The sequence below is a fragment of the Phalacrocorax aristotelis genome, chromosome 6, assembly GCF_949628215.1.
Source record: "Phalacrocorax aristotelis chromosome 6, bGulAri2.1, whole genome shotgun sequence".
Classification (NCBI taxonomy): Eukaryota; Metazoa; Chordata; class Aves; order Suliformes; family Phalacrocoracidae; genus Phalacrocorax; species Phalacrocorax aristotelis.
In genome coordinates, this window is record NC_134281.1 from 34991717 (window position 1) to 35007498 (window position 15782).

Sequence of the window (15782 nt, forward strand, 5' to 3'; positions counted from 1 at the left end):
TCAGGCAAACTGGATCCTCACAAATCCATGGGCCCTGATGGGATGCATCCACGAGTGCTAAGGGACAAAGCCACTAGCTAAGTTGCTAAGCCACTCTCCATCATCTTTGAAAGGTCACGGAGAACAGGAGAGGTGCCTGAGGACTGGAGGAAAGCAAATGTCACTCCAATCTTCAAAAAGGGCAAGAAGGAGGACCTGGGAAACTATAGGCCAGTCAGCCTCACCTCCATCTCCAGAAAGGTGATGGAACAGCCCATTCTGGAGGTGATCTCCAGGCATGTAGAGGAAAAGGAGGTTATCAGAAGTAGTCAACATGGGTTCACCAAGGGGGAAGAACATGCTTGACCAACATGATAGCCTTCTACGATGGCGTGACTGGCTGGGAAGATGAAGGGAGAACAGTGGATGTTGTTTATCTTGACTTCAGTAAGGCTTTTGACACTGTCTCCCATAACATCCTCATAGGTGAGCTAAGGAAGTGTGTGTTAGAAGAGTGGACAGTGAGGTAGACAGAGAACTGACTGAACAGCAGAGCTCAGAGAGCTGTGATCAACAGGGCAGTGTCTGGATGGAGGCCTGTCACTAGTGGTGTTCCCCAGGCGTCTGTACTGTGTCCAGTCCTGTTCAGCATATTCACCAGTGACCTGGATGAAGGGACAGAGTGCTCCCTCAGCAAGTTTGCTGATGATACCAAGCTGGGAGGAGTGGCTGATACACTGGAAGGCTGTGCTGCCATCCAGTGAGACCTGGACAGGCTGGAGAGCTGGGCCGAGGGGAACCTGATGAAATTCAACAAGAGCAAGTGCAAGGTCCTGCACCTGGGGAGGAACAACCCCATGCACCAGGAGAAGTTGGGGAATGACCAGCTGGAACGCAGCTCTGCTGAGAAGGACCTGAGAGTGCTGGTGGACAGCAGGTTGACCATGAGCCAGCAATGTGCTCTTGTGGTTGAGGGAGGTTATCCTCCCCCTCTACTCAGCCCTAGTGAGGCCACATCTGGAGTACTGTGTCCAGTTCTGGGCTCCCCAGTTCAATAAAGACAGGGAACTGCTTGAGCATGTCCAGCGGAGAGCTACCAAGATGATGAGGGGACTGGAGCATCTCCCTTATGAGGAAAGGCTGAGAGACCTGGGTTTGTTCAGCCCAGAGGAGAGAAAACTGCGGGGAGATTTCATCAATGCTTATAAATATCTAAAGGGTGGGTGTCAGGACAATGGGACTAGGTTCTTTTCAATAGTGCCCAACGACAGGACAAGGGGCAGTGGGCACAAACTGGAACACAGGAAGTTCCACCTACACATGAGAAAAAATTTATTTCCTGTAAGGGTGACAGAGCAGTGGAACAGGCTGCCCAGAGAAGTTGTGGAGTCTCCTTCTCTGGAAACATTCAAAACCCACCTGGATGAAGTCCTGTGTACCTGCTCAAGCAGGGGGTTTGGATGAGGTGATCTCCAGAGGTCCCTTCCAACCTCTACCATTCTGTGATTCTGTGATCCCTGTGCTAGCATAACTGACTGCTCCAGCGCAGTTGAAACCCATTTTAAAAACTTCCGTTCTTGATGTAAGAACTGGAAATGATAGTTCACCACCAGAATTCTTGCTACTTTATTTGCATCTTTCACTTCAGCTTCATTAATTGCCTAATGATTCATCTAGTTATTCATTGAATTCTCTTGTTAATAGCTGTAGCAGGTTTTGGTGAGATCAAACAAGTTTAATTAACATGTCATCAACAATAAGAGCTTTTTGCTTCTCATATGATGAAGACATTAGCTGCCTAAATTTGGTTACTGCCACTGTGAAACTTGACCTTAGCTTTGGGGCAGGATGCTTTCTGGTGCTTGTTGCAACTACGTTAATTGTGCTGTTCAAAAATCCTGAAGTGAAGTTACTTTCACAACTACAGCATGACAATTTTGTGATCAGCGTGATTTTGTGATTAGTGTGATTTTGTAATCAGCTTTCACCCCTGCATCCCATTCACTTGCATTTGAAATACAAGTTGGATAAGGGTTGTAGAGAGGACAACAGAGTCAGGCCATCACCCTCCTTTCTGCACATGAACTTAGTACTTTGCATGTGCATGCCAATATGTGCAGTCTTGTTCACAACTTACTGTTTACAACTAGACATATCAGGGCTTCCAGTGTGCTGCTCAAAAAAACCCAAAACCTTTTTGTGTGCTTTACTGATGGATTTAAGATTCCTTTACTGCATTTTTCAGAGGATAAATGAATTTATAGAAGGGAAGCCACATGTCTGTTGTTGAGCCGTAAGACCTAGAGTGGAATCTTAGTTTTCTTTACTTCAGTCTTTTGCTCTGTCTGTTGAGCAACGCTGCTTCTAACAGTGTGCATCTGTCAGGGCTGTTTGTTTTACAGCATCTTGGTAATGTTTGCACATGGGGTTTGCTAGTGAATCATTGGCAAAAGTTCTTTTGCAGCAGGTTACTATAGTGACATCCCGGAGCAAAATGCTGGGTAGCATGAATGTGTACCCTCTTTCAACTTTCACTTTGTTAAATGTGTCTGTAGATCTCTGGCCATCTGTGGTGTCAGAACTTTGTGCCGTTCTAATAAGCACCCTGAAACACTTTAATCCTTGTAAGAGCTGGGCAAATTAATAAGCAAAAGGAGAAGAAAACCTAATCAGGCTTGTGAATCTAAATACATTTTTGTTTGGTTTTGGGTTGGGTTTTTTTGTTGTTGTTGTTTTGGTGTTTTTTGTTTGGGTTGGGTTTTTTTTTTCTCCTCTGCTTCTTTTGGGCTGTATGGGCAGCTCAGTGTACTGAAGAAACAAACTATTTACAGTATTTCTGTGCAGCTTAGCCTCCTAAGCTTTCTTGTCTGCAGAAAGGCCTTCAACTTCACAGCGAGGAGCACCATCAGAATGGTATCTGAAGTTTGTTCTTGGACTGGGCAAATACTCTCAACTCCTTATTCATTGTGTGTGTGGTCCTTGTAGGACATGCACAGCAGATTCTGTTTTTTTTTTCTCTATAGATACAGGGCTTTACCAAGCTCTGTACCTCAGTACCTGATCAGACATTTTCAAACGAGAAGTATGACCTTCTGGCTTCCAGGGCAGTGTAAGCTTTCCAGTAGTGTTTGGTTTTGTTCCGGAACTGGCAAGGGCCAGTTGTCTTCAGAATTCAGTCACTTGGAACTCCTTTGCTTTTCGGGGTTGTTGCTTAGAACGTGAAACCTAATATTGATGCCCCATTAGAAAGAAATTAATTTGGCTATATTTCTACAATGCTGGTTTTGCAGCGCTAGCCAGGGTGAAAAGTAATAAGTGTTCTTGGTCACTGAAATCACTGAGACTTCTGTGTCAGTGTGCAACTGATGTGTAAGAAAATGTGTTTTCAGAAAGCCATTTTAAGATATTTCTGCTTGAACAAGTGGATTCCAAATCATGGGTTTATTAATTGGAAATAAAACAAATATACCCAGTCCCTTTGGTCTTTAGGTAAAAGAATATGAGGGAAATGTAATCAGCATTACACTTTGGGCTTATGTTCAGAAGCTGGCAGCAAAGGCTGCCTGCTTTTTTGTTGCTTTTATAAGCTGAGCTCCTAACAGCACCTGGGAGTCCTCGCACGTTTTATAAGCTCCTTGTGTATACCTCTCTGAAACTTGTTGTGTGACTTCTCCCATCTTCCTCCGTTCCCCAGAAGTCCTGTCCCTGCAATATCAATTCTGTGTCCTTGTTCCCTCCCATGCCAAAGATTTTTTTGATGCCTCATTTTACCCATCTGACACCTCTTCCTCTGCGGATATTTCGTACTATTCCATACTGCTCTCTATGCCAAGGTTTTGTTTGCCCTTCCATTCTCAGCTCCTGCCAGTAGCATTTTTTTTTTTTAAATCCCTGGGTCAACATTTTTTAGAGAGCATAGGGATGAGCTGAGGTGATTCAGACGTTGTTATATCAGAACGTATTAGCAACAACCATCAATGCATTTCTTGCTCTGCGTTTGTTAAGCTTTCGCACTTTTTCCATGTAGTAGAAACCTAAATGCCTCTTAGTAGAAGGACAGATCATAGTCTAAGACTTGCCAGATGACTTGTATTCATGAATGTCTCTGTGTATACGCTATGTCCAAAGATTTTGTTCGATGTGTTGGGCGTTTTTGTGTGAATTGTGGCTACGTGATGCAAACTTCTGCAGTAAGACATTGTGGAAATATTTGTGACTGCTGTCTAGGGTTAACTTTCCCTGAATAAGGCAGCGAATTGACCTTTCTACATCTACCTCTGCTGCTCCTTCCCCCCAGGCATCTTTTTGGAGACTTAAGTAGAGTATCACTCATGTTGAGGACTGAGGGAGATCTGTAGATAAGATCTTTTTGTCTGGGATAGTAAGTTATCTACCTGGCCTCACTGGTTTATTGTTTTTTAAATGGTTTTGGACTCTTGAAAATAGCATCTAACTTACTATATTTATTTTTATTATTGGGATGATTTAAATATTTTTGGAGACTGTTTTCATGGGATTCAGATTGATGGTAAGTGCAGCTTGTTCTAGCAGCCACATAATGAAAATTTGAATCTTCAAACATTTTAGGCCATATTTTTAAAGTCACATAGGAAATCGCATGCCTCAATTAATGTTTGTTCTCCTTTTTCCTTTGTGTTTTAAGTAATAAGCCAAACCCCAACCAGATCAATGTAAATAATGTCAAACCAGGAGTGGTAAATGGTACTGGAGTACAGGCACAGAACGCAGGAGCAGGACGGGCCTGTGAAAGCTGTTACAGTAAGTGGCATGCCAGTATGGCAGTTGTGCATAGAGAGCATGAATGCTGTGTTGCACAGAGTAAAATAAAAGCTGTGTTGTGGTGGGGGGTGGGAGAGAAGGCCTTGCAAGGGTGGGGGGAAAGAATTTGCCATCGCAGCATTTAAGCAAAGTTTGGGGTTGGGGTTGTTGTTTTTTTTTTTTTGTTGTTGTTACTGGTGTTACTTTTGTAGATAAAATTGTGAAGTAATAAATGAGGAGTTAGTAAGTGTCCTACATAATTGCAGTTAGCTGTTGAGCAAAGACTTAAATCACCAAAGTGTGAACTTGACAATTCTTTTCATAATTTTTTAGTAGTTTTCAAAATACATGATATCGTTGTATCTGGTCTGCTGCCTGATATCAATATACTGAGTTTTAATGATTGTGCTCGTTTATGGGGAGCCTTTATTGATGCTGGAATGTAGGAGATTTCTTATGTTCTTTAGTCATAAAATTAAGTATGGGGAGTTCCTGAAGACAAATCTTCCCTCTCTCTGCCCCATGCTTTACAGAAATTGTTGTCTACTGGTCTTGCAAAAGAAGAGCTTTCAGTTTCATTGGCAGGAAACTTACCTATCTTACTAGTTGGGTTTTTTTCTGTTCATGTTTTAAAAAGGGTTTCTGTGTGTAATTATTTCTGCTGAAATCACAAGTACATTTAACAGTGGCGATGACAGTGAAGCCACCATCACGTTTTTACGGTCTGTTTGAGCTTTGCGTGGTCTTTGTGTGGGGTTTGGGTTTTTTTTTTTTTGGTGATGGTTCTAAAGAGAATAAGCTCTGAAAAGTGATCCTGTTTAAGGGTATATATAATTTCCGCCTTTGTTATCTCTAGCCACACAGTCTTACCAGTGGTATTCTTGGGGTCCCCCTAACATGCAGTGTCGCCTCTGTGCATCCTGTTGGACGTACTGGAAGAAATACGGTGGCTTGAAAATGCCAACACGGTTAGATGGGGAGAGACCAGGACCAAACCGCAATAATTTGGTAGGTATCTGCAAAGCAGATTGCTTGGTGCTCTTGCCTGGAAAGCTAGGTGCCATGGTATCTAACTAATTGTTCACTGTTCTTAAATATTTAACAACAAAAAGAATGCCTTCAGCCTCCATTGTTGTCTTTGGGTTTGGTATTTCATGTCTTGTAAAAGTTGGCGTATGAACATTGGCTATAAGTAGTTTGTTGCCAGGTACTGCTCTGAGGAAAAAAAACCTGCCATTTGTTCAGCAAACAAGCAAATGCATGGGATAACTTAATGAAGATGGAAAAAACTGAAATGCCCGCCAGTTTTTCTGGTATTTGGTTGCCATGATTTTTGCTGTAGGGGAAAGAGGACTCCCCCCCCCCCAATTAAAGGAATTCATTATTTCCCAAAACCTGTTCCCTTTCCTAAGGCACATTCAAAATTAGATACCCTAAATAGCTAGTGGCTTTTTAGAGATCCCTTATCTTGGTTTTCTATTAATCCTCCTTCCTTTTGGATAGGTTTTGAGTAAGTATTGTATGATCTTCTGTTTAATTTTCCCCCTTAAAAACCAAAATTCTCAATTTTTCTGAATTTGGTGGAAGTTCAGTCTGGAAGCACCATATGTTGAGCTGATTGGAAAAAATAGCTGCATCACATGGGCAGAAGAACAGTGCACCCTGAACTTTGGTCTTAGATTAATTTCTTACCTCTCTCCTAGTCTTTGCTATCATTTCCTCTCTATTCTATTTCTTTCACTTAACCTCTGTTCTTTCCAGGCTTCTCTTTGCCCTCTGAAGCTTCCTAATTTCTGAGATAACTAACAGGTTTTTTCAGCCTTATACTTCTTTTTTGTTAATTTAAAAGTATGTGAATCGTCAGGGGGAAAGCCTTGTTCTCTCCAAACTGAAATTTCCGCCTGTTTTCCAGTCGTGGGCTGGTTTGAGATAACAAGATACTACTTATATTACTTTATTGGTTGACTTAGTTGCTTTTCATGAAGAAATACTGCTTGTGCTCTCTGTAGTAGATAAAGAGTAATACTGAAAAGCATTTATTTTGCACAGTGAATATTTGATAACTCTGTAAATGCATTCACTGAGTTCAGAGTAAAAATTAAAACAAATTCTTGCAACTTTGAGAGAAAAACATTCTTGCATGCTGTAAATTTGCTCTGGGAAGTGAGGTTGTGGTGTATATTTTAGCCATACGGCTACTTTCTGATTTTCTTCTCCTTCTTACAAATGCTTTCTTTATAAGGAGCTAGCATTGTACATCCAGAGCAACTCTAAGCACCCAAAGTTTGAGAGTCTTTCTGTTGGCTCTGTAAGCACTAAATCATATGATAGCATCAGGTAACTTCTTTAGGTCTGGCTTTTGGATCCCTTGTTTAAAACTTGGGACAGCACAGAGATGAATACTTCCCTGTGAAGAGAAAATCTTTACCTTCGTTTTATCCTTTGAGATATTTTGGAATAAAATTTCAAATGTTGAAGGGTAAGATTTGGGAAATGGGGGATAGCTGGGCTGAAAATATTTTCATCTGTAATACTGTTTCTGTTCTTATGTCTGTGAATCAGTACCTGAAAGTGATTGTATATGATATTCTTCCACTTCTTTAAAACCATGTTTTCTAATAATTATTTTTAAGAAACAGTATTTATTTTTCTTTCTTTCTAGAGTCCTCATGGGGTGCCAGTACGGAACAGTGGGAGTCCCAAGTTCGCTATGAAGACACGACAAGCTTTCTATCTCCATACAACAAAACTGACAAGAATTGCCAGACGTTTATGTCGAGATATCTTGCGCCCTTGGCATGCTGCAAGACATCCCTATCTGCCTATTAACAGTGCAGCAATCAAAGCAGAATGTGAGTGGTGATGCAGCTGGGCACCTACTTGCAAAGGAGCCCTTTGAGATTCCTTTCCTATAAAGGAATTCAACTTCTTGAGAGGCTCTCTTGCTCATGGCTAGCAGTTTCACAAAATCTGGCTATACCTGCAGAGTGTTCTGATTGCAGGCAAGACAGATAACAAGTTAACGAGTTGTTGTTTGTTTTAAAATATTCATGTTTGCTATTATATTTAGCATTCTCCTGCATTTGTGTCCTGTTGCCAAGACATGTTTGCAACCTGTAAAATTCCTTTTGATTGGAAAGCTCTTTTGGGACACTTGAGTTATTAATTTAGTTTTGCTATAATATCTAAATGTCTTTACCCTCTAATTATTTTTCTTTGTTTTATAGGCACAGCACGTTTACCTGAGGCATCAGAAAACCCATTGCTACTAAAGCAAGCGGTTCGAAAGCCTTTAGAAGCAGTACTCCGGTATTTAGGTATTAAAAAATCTCAAACCCAACCACCACCAAACACAAAACCACCAACCAAACAAAAAACCCTACTAGCTAATTCTGCTAACGATCTTGTATTCCATTTGGTTCTGGATTTAGATGCTGGTTCTGGATTAAAAAACAAAATGTGAAAACCTTCCCATGAACATGCCCTTTTTCCTTTTCCTACTTAATTTCACAGACCTAGTGGCTCTGCAGTCCACTGTGGGCTCACTGAGCTGTATCAGAGTTTTTCAAGTGAAGGGAGGGATGTGTTTGCTGTGGTCTCCAATGTATTTGGGGACAAGTTACCATCTGCTAATGGAGGCATGAACATAATGTTTTGGGAACAATTGGTCAGTCACATTGTTCAAATTTTTGAGCTGTCTGGAGGCAGTTCCTACAGTTGGGTTCTCCAAGAAGTCTCTCGGGTTTAGGACAGCACTGTGTCCCACACCTTGTGAATCAGTTGCTGAATGTTCTGTGCTGGAGCCAGACAAATGGACTATATTTCCATTCTTTATGTCCTCCTTGGTTTTGTTGGGGTGTTTTTTGGTTGGTTGGTTGGGGTTTTTATGGTTTTCTTGAGAACTTGGGCCTCATCAGCTGATCTCTGGGGGAGTACTGAGTAGGTCTGTCCAGGACCTTGGTGTAAGTTTTAGGTGCTGGAAGAGGCCAGCTATGTGACATGCTAGCTCTGATTCCAAATGAATGCAAAATCATTTTTTCTAGTGTTGTCAGTTGCTAGAGATACCCTAAAGACTTGTCTCAGGTTGTTACAGCAGCCTAACATGAGTCTAACCACAAGAAGCTAGCTTGGACAATAGTACTCAAAGGCTTCCAGATTAACAAGGAAATTGATTGCCTTTTTACTCTGATAGGGAACACTGGAGTTGATTTTATGTTTCTTTGAACATATTTGTTGATGAAATATTGTAAGGCTTAGGGTTTATTAAATATTTAGTGCTTTTCTGTTGTGTTGTACTTCTGTATACTAATGAGATACACAGATTGAGAAATCTTTGGATATGTGTAGTGCAAACAAATAAAGCCAATAAGGGGGGAAGTGTTGCTGTTGGTTAAAATCCTGCTTCTAATAGTTGTACAGAATGTAGCTGTAGATTGACATTTCATTAGCGCTGTGTCAGGGAGTCCGTTTGACTGTTGAGCTGGGAGAAGGGAGTGAAAGAAACGGAGGGAGGCTGATGGACTGGCAAGAACGTATTTTTGGAGATGTCACACTTGGTATGCTTTAAGTTATGTGGCTGTTGGGACCGCGAGAGAAAAACTTGGTTGAAGCTCCCATTTGCTGTTGCTTGTAACTTTCTCAATCTTTTCAGTCCAACAGCAAGTGCACGATCTCAGTCTTGGACAAAAGTTTGAATTCAGACTCTCTTCTTTATGGTGGTGCTTTGAGTCCTCGCTTGTTTGGCCAGTTTAGAAATTGTATTTTTTTTACAAATCTTTCAAAACTGGCAAAGGTATAATTTCCCCAGAGTGTAGGGGTATTGCATGGCTGCCCAAAGATGGCTTTTAATATAAAGCACCCACAAAATCATCCCAAGCTTTCCACTGTTTTGGAAATAAATACAAAGTGCTTTTGTTATCAGCTCTTATTTTAGGATAATATTATGACATTGGTTTTAACAGCTTCAATAGAGGTGAGTTCCTAAATGAACTTAAAATGCTTTATATAAATAGCAAATAGTCAAAATTATTGACAGAGATAGTTTGTATATAAGGGGAGATATGCTTAGTCACCTTGGAAGTTTGCAGGTTGTTTTCAGATTTATAATTCCAGTATCTTTACTAATTAAAAAAACTCCACCTTGCTGTTTTACAACAGAGTCTCATCCGTGTCCTCCGAAACCAGATCCTGCAAAGAGCTTGTCCAGTTCTCTCAACAATCTGACTCCTGCTAAGTTTACGCCTGTCATTAATAATGGGTCCCCAACTATCCTGGGAAAAAGAAGTTATGAACAGCACAATGGAATGGATGGTAAATATTTTTCTGCAGAATGCATATTGTCTATATAGGCTTTTTCTCTGTCCTTTTGGTATACAAGGAGAGTATTTAAAACTGTAGTCCTTCATATAAGTTCTGAGTTTCTTATTCTTGAGGGAGGTTAGTTTTTTCCTTTTGTAAAAGTCACTTGTCCCATTTCTCCTGTGTGAGATACGTGATGTATACTGCCTGGGTGGTACATGCACATAAAGCTGCTGTGCTAGTGGAACTCTGCCTAGCTTGACCAACCTTGCAAACAGGGCAGTGGAGGAGAAACTTCCCTTCAGTTTTTAGCTAAGTAGTGTGGAGAAAACCTTAATAGCTTTTTCCAGTGATGTTTCCTTTTTCTTTTGAGGTCTACAGCTTTTTTTTAACCTGTAGGTAGTAGCTGTGCAGTTCCCAGGTGGCTTCGTAACATGTGGATCACCTGGCTTTCAGCAAAGCTACCAAAGGCTGCATGCCACTGAGACAGGCAGAGGCAGCTGCTTAGCTCAGGGAGGCAGATGTCCCAGATCTGGTGTGGCGTAAACCTCCTCCTGCCCTGCGCAGAACCAGAGCATTTGCTTTTGTTGGCCCCATCACTGAGTACCTCTGCGCAGTGGAGTTTGGGTTTCATCTCCTCAAGAATAAAAGGCAAGGGGAAGATATTTGAAGTGGGAAATAGACGCAGGATGTTCCTGGCACAGACTCCAGGGCTCTGTTCTGAAGAGTTGCTCTTGCTTGAGACCACTGAGGAAGAGAAAGTGCAGTCTTTTTCTCAGAGAGGATAAAAGTGTCTGTTCAAATGGTCTTAACAGGAGCGAGAGCATGGAGGGTAGCTCTCCTTCACAGGGGAAAGGAACAGTTGGTTTAACGGTGACTCTGAGCAGGGAGGGAGATACAGAGAATCTTTCCCATTTTTACCTTTACTTTTAACTTTTTATGTGGCTTATCTAAAATATAACTACAAACATTTGATATCTTATTGTTTGTGTTTTAACATTAAGAACTTTTAAAACTGCTGCTGTTCAGGTTGCTGATGTGATGTTTTTCTCTTTTCTGTTCACTTGTGCTCTATCAGGCAACATGAAGAAGCGCCTGTTGATGCCTAGCAGGGGTAAGACCTTGAAGCTGCGCTCAGCTTATGCTAGGAGAGTGATTTTTAGTTTCATCTGCTGGCTTATCTGTGCTTTGTGGCTAATGAGTCTGTGTGCACCTTCTGTGTTGATGTCTAAGTGTTCCTTGGGTAACCATTTCCACCCATGGTTATGCTGCTCACCTTCCAGGCTTTTCACATACAGGTGACACGATGAAGTTCAGAATTGATTACTAATTCCTCAAGTTGACAGAACAGTTTTCTAGCAGTTTTGTGGAACTGCTGAAAGCTGTAATAGTTGGTTTGAAACTAGGTGGCGTTTCACTGTTTGACTTTTAAGAAATCCAACTTTCATGCGTCCTGAACTATTTTAAATTCACATCAACCAAAAGAAATAGAAGACAATTCACATCAGGTCCCAAGTTCAAGCCTCCGTATTTTCCACTGTGAGTGGACAGTCACTGGTGAGAGATTGCCTGCATGTTCTCTACTTGCAGTAGAAATGGTTTTCAGAATTTCCACAGGTTAAAAATTAATCTGTTCCAACTACTGAATAGACCTCAGAAGCTTTAGTTTGTGATAATGCAGGAAACATACGTATGGTGTCACTTAACCATATTCAATAGAACAGACCAATTTTGAATAGTCAGGATATACAAATGTCATTGTGAGGCAGGCAAACACAAAAACTTAAGCTTACATGTTACCATGAAATGGCCCACACTGCATGCCCTGATGTTAAGCTTTGTGTTTAATGGCTGAGACAGTGGATGACTGTTATCAATATTTACATGCATGCATATATAAGCGCATGTGGAGAATGCAGTAAGAATGAGGACAGTGATCATTCTACTGTCTTGCTCTCTTTGGGAATTTATACCTTGATATTGTGTTGCTGAGTTTTTAATGTGCTTTTCAGCTTTTGTGTTTTGGGAAGAATAACAAAACCCTGCCGCCTCAGTCAGTTTGGCTTCCTTGGAAGCTTTGTCCAGTAATGAGGGATGTAGATGTGGAGTAGCTCACTGAATTTCCACAGCTGCTAGTGACAACCTGCTTTTGGGCATGCCTGCTGCTCCCTGCTAAAAGCCCTCGTCAGCAAGGGGACTGCTGGGTCACTCAGCAGATGACACACTTCTGAAGCTCTGAGATGTTGTGATCCAAAGGAGGGAAGTGGAAGAAGAACTGACACTTCCTCAGGCTCTCTCTGCGTAGAGCACTGGATTTGATAACCCGAGACTATTTACTTACTGGAAATGGAAGATTCTTATTTTAGTGTTTTAAAGCATCTGTCTGCTGGTTTACATATTTGATTAGATATGTTCCAGTCATAACTGTTGCTGGAGTGGTTTGCAAAAAGATGATTTTGGTGAAGTACCTGTTCAGGCTGCTCAGAGTATGTGTTTCTCTGAAGTATATGTGTATAGTTGTGCAGGGGCCGGATCTTACGGAGCGTCTGCTGCTTTATCTGCATGGTCTGTTCTCAGCCAGCCACTGAAATACTTGGAGTAGTATTTGTTTCTATAACTGCTAGGTAGTGGAGTACGGATCAGTCCCAGAATCTATTTACCTGCTGGGGTAATGAATGTTAACTGGATATTATTTTGAGCAGTTCAGCCTAAACTTGTTGGTTGGGATTTATTTGTGAATGGAAAATGTTTGTCATGCTGCAATTTTGACATCTGGAATATTTTCTGACCCTGGCTTGCTGGAAGGTTTGCTGAGACAGAGAGGGAAGGAAACCATCTGCAAGGGAGCAAGGTTTAAAGAACTTGGATCAAGATCTGCGGGGCACAGGGAAACAGATGGTGGAAGTTTGGTGGATCTGTTTCTGGCCTGGAGCCAGTTTATGTGCCAGTGCCACTTGGCACTGGTTCCCAGTTGCCTTGCGTGTAAGCTGGTAAGCATTGCTGGCTCTGGGTACGGCTAATGCCGGTTTCCTGTGCTGTGCCAGAACTGGGAACATGGCTCTGAGACTTCTCCTTGGCTCTGGATGGAGTCATACAGGCTTACTAGTTTGGGAGGCTGCTGGTGGGAAGGGAGGGGAGGACGTTAATGGAGAGGAAGAGCACAAGTTGGAACCATTGTAAAGAAAGGGTGAGTGGCAGCAAGAGCAATGAAGCCTTGTGACCAGAATTTAGGAGCCAGTGAGTTAGTATAAAGGGACTGAAATAAACCCATCTATCCAGAATGACTGATCTTTTGATTATAACTGACCTAAAATAGAAGAAAAAGGTTAACGAGAGTAAAACTGAATTCTAATAACCATTCAGATTCTTCATTTATATAGCTTCTATATATACGATAGGAAATTGTGGGGTTGTTTTTGTTGTTTTTATGTCTTTCTCCTCCTTAGTAATACAAGGTGGCATACTGGCTGGTTTAGGTCATTGTAGGAGTGTACTGCAAAGAAAAGCTGGTGTTAAGGCAACTGTATGAGGAGACTGAAAATATTATTTCTGCACAAATTTAAGTCGGGAAGACACTTTGTCCACCTATGTCAAAATAGTTTTCAAGATGATGTTAACTTACTGCAATGTTATATGAATTATCCAGGGATTTTTCTGTTTCCTGCTGACGTGCTGTGTTGATGGCACCTGGAAGATATCTTATGGTTTGGGCAGGTCACTGTGTCAAAGCCTCTGATATATGACAACAGGCAGCTAGTATGCTGGGCTTTAGCTGAAGTCTCTTTGGTGATAAAAGCCTTTTGGTGCTGGGCTATTACTTCCGAACTTATGGGGGAAGTATGTATGCTGTAAATCATGGCTGCTTGCTGAGCTGATTGCATGTGGTGACTTTGTAAGGCTTTCCTCATGGCCAGACCTTAAAGCAATATAAAATCAAGAGATTGCTTTGCAGGGAATGAGCCAGCTAGCAGCTAGTATTTTTGCTTAGTGTAAAGCATTAAGAGCCATGTTTATACGTATATATTGGTGACTAGGTTTCTAAGGCATTTAAATTCTCGTGGCACCTGCCTTCATTTAGAATTAGGCTGTTTAACATTGCTGAAAACTGAAATGTTCATGTAGGTTTTTGGGTGTTCCTTCAGGCATCACTGCTGGAAGATTTTAATCTGAGGCTCCACCACCCCTTGGTGTTTAGGACGATGGGTGGTCGGTAGTTAACTTTTCTGAGGACTGAATTCTAATGAGTGAAGTTCCTGCTTAAGTGGAAACACCGTTCCTAAATGTGCCCAAATGATGACTGAATGTGGAGGGGTTGGAGGTGGAAGACCACCTAGCCTATGTGCAGATGTAAGTTGGTCAGGTTGAACTCTGTGTGAAGTAATGGGAAGCAGGGAAAAGGGGAACCTTGGCAGTGAGACATCAAGGAGGAAAATGAAAGGAGTCTGTTGTTAGTGGGCTGCGGCCAGAAATAGATAAAACTAATTATGGAAATGTTGGAAATTGCTGAACCTTATAAGAGTACTTCAGATTTTTCCTCTGGAATTTTGTTGTTTACTTGTTTGGTTTTTTTCTCTTGCTGCTGTAACTCCAGCTAAGTATCTTTAACTTTTCTTTTTCTGATTCATCCCTGCTTAACCCTGGAGAGCTGAACTTTTTCCAAGCTTTGAATATGATTTGTCTGGCCAGGCACCTAGAGTTTTGACTGGTGCTTGAATTCCAAGAACAGGGAAATATTCTTAACCTCATCTCTTTTCTCTCCCTGCACTCTCTTTCATAAGAAGGGTGTAATCCTTTCATCTCTTTTGGTTTCCTCTTCTCCTTTAAATCATTAGGCATACAGTGGACTTCCCAGCGCTCTTGCAGCATTTGGTTATCATGGACAAACTCCTGGATATTCATATTTTTGGAGCATGAAAAGTACATGGGGTCTCATAAGCTGCCGAATACAGTGAGATGTTAAAAATTTATTAGTTTATTGCTTTTTCTTTAATGTTCTGGACCTTGGCTGACAATATTTGTCCACGAGGCGCACAGAGGATGTTGTATGTTCTGGAGCCTGTTTACTTTTTCCCTTCCAGCTCTCCAGTTTGGGGTCTATGTGATACTTGTCTATGCAAATTCCTACTGGGGGAAGGGAGGGAGCATTGTTAGATTTCCTTCCCTCCCCTCCCCCTTTACACCATGTTAGCTTTCATCTAATCCAGTTTGGTTTTCAGGGTCATCACATGCACTCTAAAATTGGCAGAAAGAGAGAGAACATAAATGAATAGCTGAAATAAAAGGAAGGCTTTTCCCAGCAACAAACTTGCACTGATAAAATGGTAGCAGGTCGTATGCTGAAAATTGGAGAGGGTTTATAGAAGAGCCGTGAAAACAGCGAAGGGACTGGAAAACACACTGTATAATGCAAACTGCATTTATCAAAGTGGAAGTTGTAGATGTTTGTCTCCGCTGACAGGAACAGCAGAAGTGCAATAATAGAGGGCTTTATAGTCTAGCCAGGAATGGAATAATGAGCTGCAATAGCCAGAAGGTGCAGTAGAAAAACTTTGGCTGGAAAAAACTGCTGCAAATTTTTGAGTGATGTTAACTGTTGGAATACCTTGCTTCTGCTACTGAGAATTTCAAAGCCAAAATGGAATGTTGGTCTAGTTTAACGTGTTCTAGTTCATTGTTTCTCATCTCCTTTGGGGGAAACGTGAATGAACTAGAACTGGAAGCATTCA

General features: G+C 41.5%; 1 protein-coding gene across 3 annotated transcripts in view; it reads left to right on the forward strand.

Moving 5' to 3' along the window:
• The window catches only part of MTA1 (metastasis associated 1), an 89236-nt gene that overhangs the window by 57808 nt on the left and 15646 nt on the right, over positions 1–15782 (forward strand). For 2 of the 3 annotated variants that reach the window (XM_075097148.1, XM_075097150.1), the window contains exons 12-17: positions 4643–4758; positions 5615–5766; positions 7421–7610; positions 7986–8075; positions 9916–10068; positions 11135–11170. In XM_075097148.1, the coding sequence (XP_074953249.1) occupies positions 4643–4758; positions 5615–5766; positions 7421–7610; positions 7986–8075; positions 9916–10068; positions 11135–11170 (737 nt within the window). The remainder of the gene's footprint in view (positions 1–4642; positions 4759–5614; positions 5767–7420; positions 7611–7985; positions 8076–9915; positions 10069–11134; positions 11171–15782) is intronic. The other variant, XM_075097149.1, reaches the window with a different exon arrangement.